The sequence below is a fragment of the Lycium barbarum genome, chromosome 9 (assembly GCF_019175385.1).
Source record: "Lycium barbarum isolate Lr01 chromosome 9, ASM1917538v2, whole genome shotgun sequence".
NCBI classification, from domain to species: Eukaryota; Viridiplantae; Streptophyta; class Magnoliopsida; order Solanales; family Solanaceae; genus Lycium; species Lycium barbarum.
The window spans coordinates 5,935,985-5,950,228 of record NC_083345.1 but is presented as its reverse complement, the minus strand read 5'-3'; the positions used below and the strand labels follow the sequence as shown (position 1 = coordinate 5,950,228).

The following is a 14,244-nucleotide window of genomic DNA, read 5'->3' as shown; positions in this document are numbered from 1 at the left end:
AAAAATAATGAGATCCTAAATTTGCAGCTTTATAACCAAGACATTAACCAAGAAAAAATCATAAACTTGCAAGCCTAATAGTATATAAATAGCAAAACAAGAGCTTGACAACTTGTGCAGGCATACAAATCTGACGACACCAAATTACATACACCAAATTAAAAATCCAGCATCTTGCAACTTGCAAGCAGACAAACATAACAACTCAGTTTGCATCCTAGAAAAAAAAACTCTAATTTGTACAGGCTAAGATCAAAGAACAAACAAAGCCATGGGTGGAGGCAATGGCCAAAAGGCAAAGATGACTCGTGAGAAGAACACTGAAAAGATGGAAGACCAAAAGAGAAGTCAGCTTGAGACCAACAAGAAGGCCGTGAATATCCAGTGCAAGGTGTGCATATAGACATTCATTTGCACCACTTCTGAAGTTAAATAAATATTACTTCACTATTAAGTATTAAGTGTATGTATAGTTAGACTATTAAAGTACTAGTCATATATAAATTCGATTTGTTCGGGTCGGTTCGGTTGATAATTGAAGCCAACCGTATTCGAACCGTTAAACCGTAATATTTTACAATTGCATTTGTAAATCGAAATCGAATTGTATTGTCCAAATTGAATTATCCGAATTGTTTCGAATCGGTTCGGAAATTCGGATTGAACCAATTTGTGCACAAGCCTAATTCTAAGGCTTTTCAAGAAAGTCTTCCTAAATATTTTATAAGGGTCTAGAGAATTCTCCAAGAAAGCTCTTCATGACTCTAGAATCTTCACATAAACGTTAGCATCTTTGCCATGTAAGCATCCACATGTCTAAAATATGTGCTTATGTAGCAAGATGACTTGGAAGGTCGTCACACTATACTCCATAAAGTTCGAAAGTATAATGCTTTCCAATATATATACACTATATATTTTTCAAAAATTAAGTCGATCGGATCAGGTTAGTCTTCCATTCATCGGGTCTCTATTTTTAACACTCAAATTAAAACAAAAAGCTAAAATATAATGTAGAGTAAAATGACTTTTGTGTTGGTAGAAAAAAGTTTTATGATTTGTTAGTTTGAAAACATAGTTTGCGACTCTGATGAAAAAACATCATAATTATATTATTTTCTTCGTTCCAAAAAGATTGACACTTTTTTTTTCAAGAGTCAAAATAGTTGTGTGAAAAATTAAAGTTAATTTTTTGGAAGAATAAATATCATAGATATATAGAAGAGATTTTAGAAAGTTATAATATAATATCTTTGATATATATTGTATTAGGAAATGTCTAGAAATTCTAGACACTTAGATATTTATAGTTGAGGATAGAATTATCTAGATACTTTTGTATCTAGAATAATATCAAGATATTCTAGAGTACTGGTAGGAGATAAAGATGACTAAATTTTTCTGATGGGTGTATCTAGAAGTATTTCTAGAACCATCCCTACACAAGTATAAATAGGGGTGGCCTTAGTCATTTGTAACCAAACCCAATTATAAGTCATTCAAGCCAATTCAAGAAAGTCTTCTTCAATTAAATTCTCCTTTTCATAACTTCCTCTTCTTTAGTTGAATCTTCCGATCTTAGTTAACGATCTTGGGTTAGTAGAAGGTCTTCCCGATTTACCTTTCTTTTGCTATATTTCTCTAGTTGTTCTTTGATCGTAATTTTATTATATCTTTTAAATTTGTAATTATGGTGACTTATAAAACTTTTTATGTAATTTTTAAATATGTAAATTTTATTTTATAAATTTTAAAAATTTAATATTCATATGTTTAAAATTAAAAAGTTTAACTCTAAAAGAACAAAACAGGTAACTTATTCTCCTCTTCTTCTTTTCTTTGTGTTTCTTTATCAATTCTTTAACCTTTTATCTTTGTTGATTCACTTTTTTTTTTCCACATTCAATTATTGATTCTGGCTTGACTACTTTAAATAACAAAGTTTCTTTCTTTTCCCCAACCCCTTCGATCACCAACCTTTCACCTTCAGTCCTTTGTTAACTGTAAGTCTCTCTTATTTATTTGCTGCTGCCACTTTTTTTTTTTTTTTTTTTTTTTTTTTTTTTTTTTTTGGTATTTGGGTATCTCATAAGATCAAAGTTTTCTGCAGGTAAATTATAGTCTTATAGTACCCCTTTTTAAATTCTCCATTATTTTCCTTTATTCAATTCTAATTGATTTTTCTCCCCTTTTTTAGGAAAAATAACACTGTATGACAATTAGAATAAAATAATTACCTGGTTTAGCCCACTTTTTATTTTTTACGCGCGTTAGCCGTAATTTAGCTGACGAGCACTAGTGTCTTTACTTTCATAATTTAGAGCCCGTTTGGATTGACTTATAAGTTGCTTATAAACTGTTTTTAGCTTTTTTAAGTGTTTGACTGGCTAGCTTAAAGTCATTTTGTGCTTAAAATAAGCTCAATAAACTAATTGGACCCGTTTAACTTAGCTTATGTGAAGCAGCTTATAAGCTGCTTAAAATAAGCCCATCCAAACAGGCTCTCAGGCTTTCACCTGGTTTTTTTGTTGTGACGGCACTGTTGGACTTTTTTGTTCCTTTATTTGTTTTGAACTTATGTTTTTTGCTTTTGTTTATTATTAATAAATATCCCACTAAGTTTCTTAGCGGTTGCCAAAAAAAAAAAAAGTTAAATGTGTATAAACTCCTCTTATTCATTATTATACATTTTTATACGGTATAGAAGTTTGTATAGACACCTCTTATACATTATGTGTAAACCCCTCTTGTATATAAACACCTCTTGTATAAATTTGTATAATATGGTATACTAGAGTAAAAGTGTTTTACACCTATAAACCCCTCTTATACATTATTATACACTTTTATACGGTATAGAAGTTTGTATAGACACCTCTTATACATTATGTGTAAACCCCTCTTGTATAAATTTGTATAATATTGTATACTAGTGTAAAAGTGTTTTACACCTTTTGTATAAATTTGTATAATCTTGTATACCCAGTGTAAAAGTGTGGATAAACATCTCTTATACGTTATTATACACTTTTATAAAAGGTTGATGCATTGTCTACTCTAGGCGTATAAAATTGTATAATGTTGTATACCTTGACAAAGTGGCTATGCGGATGTAATTTAAAAATATGGCTACGCAAATGTAATTTTGTATGCTAGGTTGTACATTATTATAATTTTCCCTTTTTTAAAATCTTTTGTTAGTGTGAAGATTGTTCTCTTGAATCTCTGATATGATTATATTTGTGTAAATATGTGCTAGATACGATCTTTCATAGTCAAAATAAGCTTTTAAAGCTTTTTGTTTTTAATATTTGCTTGTGCTTGTTGTTGATGTTGTTCTAAGCTTAACTCTTCAAGCTTAATTGATTTTTTTTGTTGAAAATGTGTATGACATCCTAAATTAATTACGTTTTCATTATTTGAAGTCTTTAGGTATTTTTTAAAGGAATAATGATTCTATTCAATGTGATATATGAATGTGTGTACATAAACATACAGAGAAGAACTTACATGTGATCAGGAGTGAATATTTGTACCAAGAGACCAACTAACAACGAGTAGATAAATTGTAAGCATTTCTTTTTACCAACTGCGCATTTTATTCGTCTCGCAAAAGGATAATACATGAGATTTGAGGGTGCTGTACATGTACAAGCCTGCCTGATCTAGTTTGATAGATAGCTAAGCTATCATGATACAAGAAGATGAAGGAAATGCTACTGGCAGAATAACATAGTCTAAACCAAAGTCTAAATGAAGAGATACCTATACTAGAGGTGGGGTACCTCCAAAAGTTTCTACCAAATCTACAGCTATAACGCTGAAGCTTGGTGTGCATTGATCATGGAGGTTCAAACACCAATTCTGACTTTTTCATGTTGATAATGCGAGTCCCACAAATCACTAGACCTTTGATACAAGATGGTAGATCCAACAAATTATGATACAATTTGGTCTCAGGGCTCAGGCTGTGAGTGACTCACATAAGCCAGACTGTCTGCATTTGCTGTAGCAATGACTAAGAATGAAACCTGACTGCACCTCTCTTCCTGGGCTGCTCCACTTCAACACACAGTCTCCAAGAAGTAGAGTTGTCGCCATTAACACAATCTACTAGAAGCTTAGAATCACTTTCAGCTTCTATATTATGCAAACCATTATCTCAGCACCATTGAATGCCAAAAAGTAGGGTTGCTGATTCAGCCCAATTGCTAGTCCCTTTCCCTAAGACTAGGCTATAAGCAAAATGAAGCAACCTACATTGTCCCCGACCGTACCACCACCACCACAAATATCCTGTTTGCAGCTACCATCTGAATTAAGGTTCACACATTCATTGGTGGCTTTATCCAATTCATAAAACTAGTCCTTTTGAAAAGAATAGCTATCCAGGATATGAGTAATGCTCCTCCAGCTAGTGCCCCCCTTGATATTCTTGAATTCATTTCTTACCAAAAGGGAGATAGTAGAAGAGATGAGGGATATAGTTCTTTCAAGTTTGTTCTCACTACCATACTTGGTACCACATCTTGATCTCCATAATTCTCAAGAAGTGATAATAGTCACACATTTAGAAATGAAAGCAGTGATAGGGTTATGGCCTCTGTGCTTCCACCAACTAACCATTGCTTGCCTGTAGGAGGTAATGATGCAAGGAATGCCAAAGGGTCCACAGAGAGTCTTCCAAGTTTGTTGTGGCAGTTCACCCCTATAAAAGAGATGCTCCACAGTTTCATTTTCAGGAAGTCTTACGCATTTAGATGGGATAGAAATGCCCATTCTAGAAACTCTGTTGTCAGTGGGGCTCAATGCTCTCCCTACCCTAACACATTTTAAATGACACTTTTTTCAAGCCCAAGCTAATGCGGGATGCCTTGTGGGCCGGGCTGTCCTTTTTTAAAGTTCTAAAAATTAGGAAAATAATTAAATGATTATTGTCCAATGCGAAATCTATTTTGAAAGGGTAAAATGATTAACATTTTGCTTTGAATTTGTGCTTTTAATAGATAAGCGGATCTTCCAACTAGTTTTTAGAAGCAAGAGAGAATATGAATATGACCAAGGTTGGGCCAGCGGGAGGATATGGTGGAACCATTTGGGATGACAAGGGACGAGACAAAGTAGCTGGTATAGTTGTTATCTACAACAAACTCAGAGTTTTTGCACTTCAGTTCCTGTTTTATGAAAATGGCAACTTAGTCCGGTCAGACAAGCATGGTACTCAACGCCGTGGAAACATTTTTTCAGTTGTCTTTGATTATTCATCAGAATTTCTTACTTCCATAAGCGGTTATTTCAAAACATTGACAGAGTATACAGATAATGCCGACTATACATTTCTGGGAAGTATAAGATTTGGAACCAACAAAGGTTCCTACGGACCATTTGGGTGTGCCCGACCTTCAACTGATGATGAAATCGAATTCGACTTTCAGTTAGGAAATCATCATCTTTTTGGTGGTTTTTATGGCACTGAGAATCACTGTGGTATTGAGAGTATCGGGGTCCATGTGAAGCCCATCCCGTCCAGCTCCATGATCAACTTTAAAAATCTTCGAGTGAAGGATGAGAAAGAAGATGATTAACTCACCTTTTACAAATTTCCAAATAATGTGAATTGTCTTATTTAACTCTATGCTTATTTATGGTTTTACTTTTGCACAATAGATCTACTGCATGGTGCTGTGTTATTGTGTAAGGTTTATCTCGAGTTTTATGTTGTAAAAACAAGTTACTGTAAGATGGTTTAACCCCGTCCACTATGATATTGAAGTAAATCTGTCCCATTTTTCATTGTCATCTTCATTATTTGGTAAAAATTATCTTCAAGATCTTTTAATTTAACCAGATGGGGAATTAAGAGAAACTTTTGAACATCGAGGAGTCTATTTAGATTTTCTTTCTTAAAGCATTTTTTAAATAAAAGAGTACATATGAGTAAAGTTTAAATTCGTCAACTTTTGTTTTTTTTATATTTATTATGATAAATAAGTTAATAGAATGGTTATAAAAAAATCAAAACAAGGAAGGTAAGCATAATATCATAAACCATGAGGCAGAAGTATTAGGAATCCAAACTTAGGGGGATTTCTCTAAAATTATCCTTTTTAAATTGATAAAACTATCATGAAAGAACAAGGTTTGAAGCTTCAGGTATTGAAAATAGAAGAAGATGAAAAGAAAAGAAAATGGGTCGGGTTAAATAGGTGGATTTTAAAAAAAATCGAGTATTTAAATTGGGGTTGGATCATTTTATTCTAAACTTAACATGTGTCCCTCCGCCAAAATTAAGGCCAAATTTGTGGCAAAGTATAATGGAAGGGGTATATTTGGACCGAAAGTATAATGGTAGTGTATATTTGAAGCGAAAGTATAACGAGGGGTATTTGACCCTTTTCTGACAGTACATGGGTATATTTGACCCTTTTCCGTATCGTAACTATGAGGCAGGTTAGTGTTACAAATCCAAACTTGAGGGACTCTCGTAAAATTATCCCTTAAATTTATGAAAGTATCATTTAAAGAACTAAAACTGCTCGAGTTGTATATACTATACATATAGAATTATTTTAAATGATATACACAAAATATAATGGCATAGTTTTATAATTTTTCTACGACTTAAATGATGCCAACAAGGTAGAGCCTAACTGCCCCAACAGAATTAAGAAATGCAATTTCTAACTTTTCAATATAAGAGACGTGGCTTAAACTCAGGCCAGTCCCTCCAAAAATGTCACTCTCTTTTCTTAGACACACTGCATATCTCTCTTCATTTCCATTGCCAATTCGATTCATTTCCTTTACAGCAATGCCAAAAGCACTACAAAATCCTGTTCTGCAAAACCCAGGTTCCCAAAAATGAAAAATAGCTTTTAAAATTCTTGCAAGAATATGTTGTTTTGTCTGTATAATGCTCCTTTATGTTTGTTATTTAAATCTTGAACTTTTAACATCTAATTTCAAGTTTTAACCTTAAAATTCAGCTTAAACAATCTTTTTCCCTGAATGTCTATGTGTTTTGAGCTAAATATTAAAAAGGCTTTTAGCCATAGAAACCAAATATTTTTCACTTTATTTAGAATTTTTGAAGTTGTTTGGTTATAGTTTTGGCAAAAATATATTTGGTTCTTTGAATGTACCGAAAGTGAAAAATTGAAAACGGGTATGTATTTCAAATTTTCATGGCCAAAAGCTGATTTTCAAATAAAGTGAAAAAGAATTCTAGATAAAAGTGAATAATTCTCATGGCAAACGGGTCCTTGAAATAATTTTTCATTTTATTTGGAATTTTTGAAGTTGGAGTTGAAGACGAATAGAGTTGTGTTTGGTTATACTTTTTGCAAAGGAGAGAATAGAGCATTTTATTTGGAGCGATGAAGATAGAATTGGAAAACAAGCTATAAGTTGTTTTCAAATTCGGAATCCAACTTCAAGTTGAATTTGTAATTTTCTTGGTCAAATACTAATTTTAAAATAAAGTGAAAGTTTATCCCAAAAAAAAAAAAGGATCCTTAAAATTCAGCTTAAAGGTGTAATCTTAAAACACATGAATGTGGACATTTTCTTGCTAATTGTCAAAGTATAACTAGTTTCTGGTATTGAACCTTGAAGAATTTCAGCTTGAATGTGTTTCTTTTTGCCTTGTAAAGAAGAGTTTTGTTTTTTTCTTTTGTGGTATGTCTTATTGGAATGAAGGGTTTATGTAGTCATCAAACAACCGTTAATTTTAGGTTCTGAAGTTGTTGGCATTGTTCCTAAGAAGAGAGTGAGAAAAAGGAGAGTGGAAATTATAGCCAAAGAGGTTAAGACAAAGTCTCCGGATGAAAAAGTATGGTAATTTCTTCTCTTAAAAAATGGAGATTCCATTTGTTTATGATTATGATCATTCTTTTATCTTGCAAAGGTTTGATTTCGTAATGCTGCTTGGTCTTATCATGTTTCTGATGAAATTTGTGTGAGAAAATTTAGCTTGATTGGGAGCCACTCTGAAGCAGATCAACGATACTTGTTAGAATGTTGTTACATAGACAAGCTAATATGCATACAGAGGTTGGATCCAAAACTTGAACATTACTTATTCGACTTCTCAAATTTACCACAATTCATTCGACTTACTGGGTTCGATATCTATTATTTGTACAAATATTTTTGCACGTATACGTGGTTTGAGCCAAAATATTGGATTTGGATGAACTCATAACTTATGTATTAAATCCGCCTCTGCATCGACATATTCTTGTGAGTGCAATGCATTATGTTGTCTTGGGATCAAGTGAGTTAACCAGTCAGTGGCCCTCTCCTTGGGAATTCTTGAAATAAGTACAATTTAGTTGAGTTTTCACCTGAGGGGCTTACTGTCTTGATTGTTGCATTATAGAAAAGACTAGATTTTTATTCCCTCAAATGGGTTGTGAATTTGAGGGGAAACCTTTGAGTGTGTAATGTTAACTGTAGAATATTCTGGGGATGCTGGTAAGGAAAAGTTACACATTTGGCCGCGTGGGCAAACATATTTATACACGGTTACACACTTATATACATAATATATTATGCATCTGCAGCCAATTCTTTTTGGTGGGCGGCTATTTAAGATTAATTACTCTAATGATAATCTCCGGTGATAGAATTCACTGTATACTATAGAACTAAAGAAGTTATGATATCTCCAAGTAACTTTCCTGGAGGACTGACAATTCTCTCCTTTGTCATCTTGAAATCTTGTTTCTGCTATACGGTCCTACTATCAGTATATTAGAAGCTTATTGTAGTGGTTTAGACGGTAGTCAATACTGATGGATATTTCCAAAATCTTCAGGTTTTTCAAGATCGACAAAGAAAATGATCTTGCATAAGATGATGTGGAAGGCCAAAAAATAAGGATATGGATTTTCCAAATCTAAACTATGTCAAACGTTATGTGCAATGTTATTTTGTCTTTGCAAAAAAAGGGAAGATTTTAGATGGAAGTAACTATAGAAGTTTGCATATTGCTTCCTATGTCGGTTTAGAATATTATACTCCTTTTGGCTACTCAGCGGAACTAGCTGCACCTTGTGACCTCAATCCATCTGGACTTCCTGCTGAATAGATTAAAACTTTAAAGCAGCATGCTATAAAGAGAAAAATAGGTCGATACAAAAAGTTGTTAGAGACAGAAAACGAGCATTACTGATGGAATATACTAGTAAAGGGTTTATTAGGTGGTCTCTTCATCTTTCCTTGGCATACCGGTATCTCATCATTCTAGCTTTACATTCATATTAAATGTGGCTATTGAAAGGGTTTATTATGGTTTTCTTTTTCCTACCTTCTCCAAAAAAAAAAAAGAAGAAGAAGAAGTGTTTTGTAGTAGGTATGGGAACTTTCTATGGATCCTTCATTATACACTAAAAATGAAAAAAAAAAAAAGAAGTGAACCTACCTATATCTTATGCATGTCCGTTCTAATACTCAATCGAGTCCATGTAACATGGGGTAAAAGAGAGCATCTTAAGACCTCCTGGATTATGACTTTTAGCTCCATCTCTTCGCACAATTTAATTGCACACTCGATCCAATTTGATTGTCCAAATTTTGAAAGATTGGAATGACCTATGAGAGTGACCAAGCACATTATTAAAATTGAAGAAATTATTACAAGGTTTGACTTTAAGATTATTTTGTTGTATTCTCAAAAAGAAAAACTGGGAAAGACCATTTCGCGAAAGAGAAATTTTTTCTGTGGTCTATGTACTTCACAGTCTATTTTAAATATCGGTTACTATAGATCCTTGGTTCTTGAGGTTGCAAGAGTAAAAACAAATCATGTGTTTTTTCAACTTATTGCAGTTTCTCAGGCATCCAGACATTGAAGATTTTGCAAATAAAAGTGACAATATTTATTCTCGGTCAAGTGAGTACCAAGGACTATTTCTGTTTCCTTATCTTTTATCTTTCTGCTGTTCTAGTTTTCATATTGATATTGAACGTTGCACGATATATCTCCATGTAGATTCTGCTGTTGAAAGAAAAGGACTTAGCTCTCTTATTTGTTTGCAACTGTTTTTTTTTTTTTTTAATCATTGAGGATGGTTCTCATATTTAACAAACTTTATGGATAGTAAGGCTAAGATATGGTAAATTTGAAGACTAAAATGTGGCAAATTTGATGCAGTTCAACATCCTGCCAACTGGGAAAGCGTCATTGAAGGAATACGCAGAATGAGATCATCAGAACATGCGCCTGTGGACTCCATTGACCCGGATGAAGGGATGACTTCTCTTCAACCTAAGGTGCATACATCTTTGCAGACGTGACGTTTGGCTAGTGCTTGTCTTCTTTGACTGTGTTGTATTTTACCTAAAAAGTGTTAACTAAATTTAGGGGTTGTTTGGTTGCTGGTTAGGGGGTGATTTTCATGTATTGAAAACCTGCATAGCTTGTACCATGTTTGGTAGCATTCTTTTGCTATGTATAAAATTCAACACGCCAAATACGGTGTTTGGTTAGAGATTTAGAATCCCGCATAACTAATACATCTATAGGTTATGGGGGAATCTATGTATTATTTTATGCATGATAGAAGATGGAGTAACTAATACATGCATAATTAAACCCTGCATAACTAATTCCTGCATTACTAACACCTGCATAACTCTAACCAGCAACCAACCGACCCCTAGTTATCAAGCAAGGAGGTGATTTTCTAGCATCTAAAGACACTAGAGTCCTCTGTGGCAACAAATTCAGCTTATTGCTTTTAGGCTTTTCCTTGACAAGATGGTCTTGTGGGAAGGACATTTTTAACATCTAAATAAGGGAAAGGCGAGATATAACATCCAATGAGAGAAATTGAAATTAAATGATGAAAGTTCTCTAAAATGTAATCTAGAACTGAGTGCTCATATATAAAAATAAGTTGAGAACGAAAGTGTCCTTTTACTTTTTTTACGAGTAAGCTCGTATAATAATTTAACACTTCTGATAGGATGTTATACATTTTTGATCTTTACAACTTAGTTATTTTGTAGTTGCTGGAAGGGTGTGGATGCTGATGTTGATTACTATATTTTCTTCTTCACTTTTTCTGTTCACAATCTCATCAGGAAAGAAGATTTGCTGAACTGGTTGGGTCATTGTTATCAAGCCAGACAAAGGGTCATGTTACACATGGCAAGTGTTGAGATTACTAGTGTTGGAAGTTTCAGCTATATGATGCTTGTTAATATCGTGATTATCTCTTTATAGGACTACATTCATGTTCTCTTTGTGATAGGTTGTGTCTTTGGAATGAGTTAGTAACCTATCCAGATATGCTTTCCTCTTCCTATCTTAGAGATTACTCTGATATCTCTGTCATCTTACTACCTAAATTCTATTTATTTTTGTCATCAAGATCATCTTGATCTTATACTTCATCGGAGATCTTTTTACTGCTTGCTTTTGTAGCTAGCGACTTCTGTTTGATACACCCAGTTCTGCTACGCCCTCCGCATCATACCGTTGTGATCCCACAAGTGGGATCGTCTGGGAAGGGTGGGTTGTACCCAGACATTATGCCTACCTTTACAGGGTAGAGAGGTTGTTTCTGATAGACCCTCGGCTCAAGAAAAGCGTTGTTCAAAGGAAGTTTGAGAAATATAAGGGTAAAAAGCTATGATAAAAATATCGAAGAGAAGATAGCATTGACAACAAAAATAGTAAAGATAGCCAAAGTAGAAGAAACAACAATAGTAATAAATTTAAAGAATAAAACAAAGATAGAATAATAATACTAATAATATTGGTAAGGAGAAGAGGCGGCAGATAAGGTACTCTAAGCTAGAACCATGCTCTCCAAAAGAGAGAAATTGCTCAACTACCTACTAAGCTTCTACCCTAATCTTTGACCTCCATCCTCTCTTATTTAGGATGGCTGAGCTGAAGATATGTCATGTCCTGTCTAATCACCTTTCCTAGTTCCTCCTCGGTCCACCTCAACCTCTCTGTAGACCTATCACTGCCAACCTCTCGCACCTCCTCATTGGGGCATCTATGCTCCTCCTCTTCACATGCGCGAACCATCTCAGTCTTGCTTCCCCGTCTTGTCCACCACGGAGGCACTCCAATCTTGCCCACTCCGTTAAGCCCGCATCCTCATAGAATAACTTGTCATAAAAAACATGTTTATCAAAATGGGATAGCTAGGAGAATACCAATATATGATTAGCAGAAAAAGATGATTTCAAGAAGCTATCTCACATCCATCTTTTGAGGAGATGATTACTTGAAGTCAGACATTAATCTGTTCCATTGAAAGTGTTCCTCAATTTTTTGAGGCTGTGATATTCTTCTCTGACTTCCTATTGGTATGTAATGATGTCCTCTGAATCTGCAGAAGCGACTCAACGGCTCCTCGAAAATGGTTTGCTGAGTGCTGGCGCAATGGATAAAGCTGATGAAGATACCATAAAGAGCTTGATATACCCGGTATGTGCTCAATGATGTCAGTTTAATGATATTACTTTATTCACTTTAGTCCCAAAAAGATTTGTCATTTGTCGTCACGCCGAATGACGTCAGGTTGGATTTTACACAAGAAAGGCTAAGCACCTAAAACAAGTTGCAAAGATATGTATCTCTAAATATGATGGAGACATTCCTAGTTCAGTGGACGAGTTGCTTCTACTTCCAGGTGTTGGTCCGAAGATAGCTCACTTGGTAGGAAGTATGCTTCTGTCATTTTCCTTTCACTGCACATTTCTAAGTTATTCAAAATAGCATTTTCCTTTAGGTTATGATTATGGCATGGAACAAAGTTGAAGGGATTTGTGTAGACACCCACGTGCATCGTGTTAGCAATCGGCTTGGTTGGGTCTCACGGCCTGGAACAAAGCAGGTATGCTTAATTCTATTTGAAGGGGTTGACTATCACTTTGTAAAGTTGAAAAATAGCCTCTTGTGACGCTTTGCTTTTTGGTGTACTGATGATATCCCTATTTGTATAGAAGATTGGGTATCTTTTGTAGAAGATAATATTTGGTGTAGGTTTCTCTACTTTTTGGTGTACGATTTCCTCTTCGTTAATAAATTACTCCCTTCGTAAAAAAAAAAAAATGGAACATTTAACAGCTCCTGATTTCAAATGTTACCGTTCCCACTTAGTCAGATGTGAGAAATGCATAATAACGATATGTTTAGATTGAAACCAATAATTTTCTTAGAAAATATACTCACAGCACTCCGTTCCTACTTGTTTTACTCTGTCAGGGAACAAGATCCCCCGAAGAGACTAGGGTCTCCTTGCAGCAATGGCTTCCAAAAGAAGAATGGGTTTCCATTAATTTGCTTTTGGTACGTTTTCCCTTCATTCTTTCTCTGAAGCATAGTTGATCATCATATCCAATCTCCAGAATAGAAACTACTTTTACTCGTCTTTAATATTTCTCCAAATAATCATTTATCAAAAAGGTACATTTGACTTACTTTTACAACAAATTTTCAAAAACTAACTGTGCCTCCAAAATTGGACTACTCAGAGTGAGGATAGCTCAACTGAAGATGAATTTTCTCTCCCCTCTGGTTATTCTTGCTTCAGTTTTGTGGCTATGGCCTTTACAGGTAGGCTTTGGACAGACCATATGTACTCCTCTGAGACCTCGCTGTGCAAAATGCACGGTAAGTGAACTCTGTCCATCGGCATTTAAGGAGATATCAAGCCCCAAGAAGAAACTTTGACAAGGTTGTTAGCTGCAAAGTGATCCAATTTTCAAGTTCTATTTTTACATTATATACAAGTGCGGTGGGGGTACGAACACAGCTGCCCCCACTTGTACAATGAGCTTCACAAATTGTACACACAATGAATGCTTAAGTGCGGTGGGGGTACGAACACAGCTGCCCCCACTTGTACAATGAGCTTCACAAAATACACGCAAGGAATGCTTGTACCATGAGCTATATAGGTTGTACACTTTATCCAACTATTTTTATCTCTCACGTAGACATATATCATAGTATTTAATATTTATTCCCTTCTCATGTACAAACGTATGCACTTCAAATTTAATTCTCCGACACATTTATTTTCTCCGTGCATTTTTACTTGTTCACTTTTGACTTTTCGTATTCTAGCTGAATATTTAGAGCCCGTTTGGATTGGCTTATAAGTTGCTTATAAGCTGTTTTTAGCTTTTTTGAGTGTTTGACTGACCAGCTTAAAGTCATTTGTGCTTAAAATAAGTTCACAAAAATAATTGGGCCCATTTGACTTAGATTATCTA

General features: G+C 34.5%; 2 protein-coding genes across 5 annotated transcripts; both read left to right on the top strand.

Moving 5' to 3' along the window:
• Positions 1–1,845: 1,845 nt before the first annotated feature.
• Positions 1,846–5,799, top strand: LOC132609059 (inactive protein RESTRICTED TEV MOVEMENT 1-like). 2 transcript variants are annotated; one of them, XM_060322890.1, is made up of 2 exons: positions 1,846–2,003; positions 5,007–5,799. In XM_060322890.1, exon 2 carries the CDS (start codon positions 5,049–5,051, stop codon positions 5,583–5,585), a length of 537 nt encoding a protein of 178 aa, XP_060178873.1. In that variant the 5' UTR covers positions 1,846–2,003; positions 5,007–5,048; the 3' UTR covers positions 5,586–5,799. The 2 variants fall into 2 exon arrangements, with proteins under 2 accessions (XP_060178873.1, XP_060178874.1); XM_060322891.1 differs by lacking the exon at positions 1,846–2,003 and adding an exon at positions 2,090–2,110.
• Positions 5,800–6,687: 888 nt separating this feature from the next.
• LOC132609058 (endonuclease III homolog 1, chloroplastic-like) lies at positions 6,688–14,053 on the top strand. 3 transcript variants are annotated; one of them, XM_060322888.1, is made up of 10 exons: positions 6,688–6,851; positions 7,734–7,831; positions 9,832–9,895; positions 10,157–10,275; positions 11,089–11,155; positions 12,360–12,451; positions 12,545–12,682; positions 12,756–12,860; positions 13,232–13,315; positions 13,560–13,692. In XM_060322888.1, exons 1-10 carry the CDS (start codon positions 6,734–6,736, stop codon positions 13,584–13,586), a joined length of 912 nt encoding a protein of 303 aa, XP_060178871.1. In that variant the 5' UTR covers positions 6,688–6,733; the 3' UTR covers positions 13,587–13,692. The 3 variants fall into 3 exon arrangements, with proteins under 3 accessions (XP_060178871.1, XP_060178870.1, XP_060178872.1); XM_060322887.1 differs by having other exon boundaries at positions 6,692–6,851; positions 13,583–14,053; XM_060322889.1 differs by lacking the exon at positions 6,688–6,851 and adding an exon at positions 7,972–8,052 and having other exon boundaries at positions 13,583–14,053.
• The last annotated feature ends 191 nt before the right edge of the window (positions 14,054–14,244 follow it).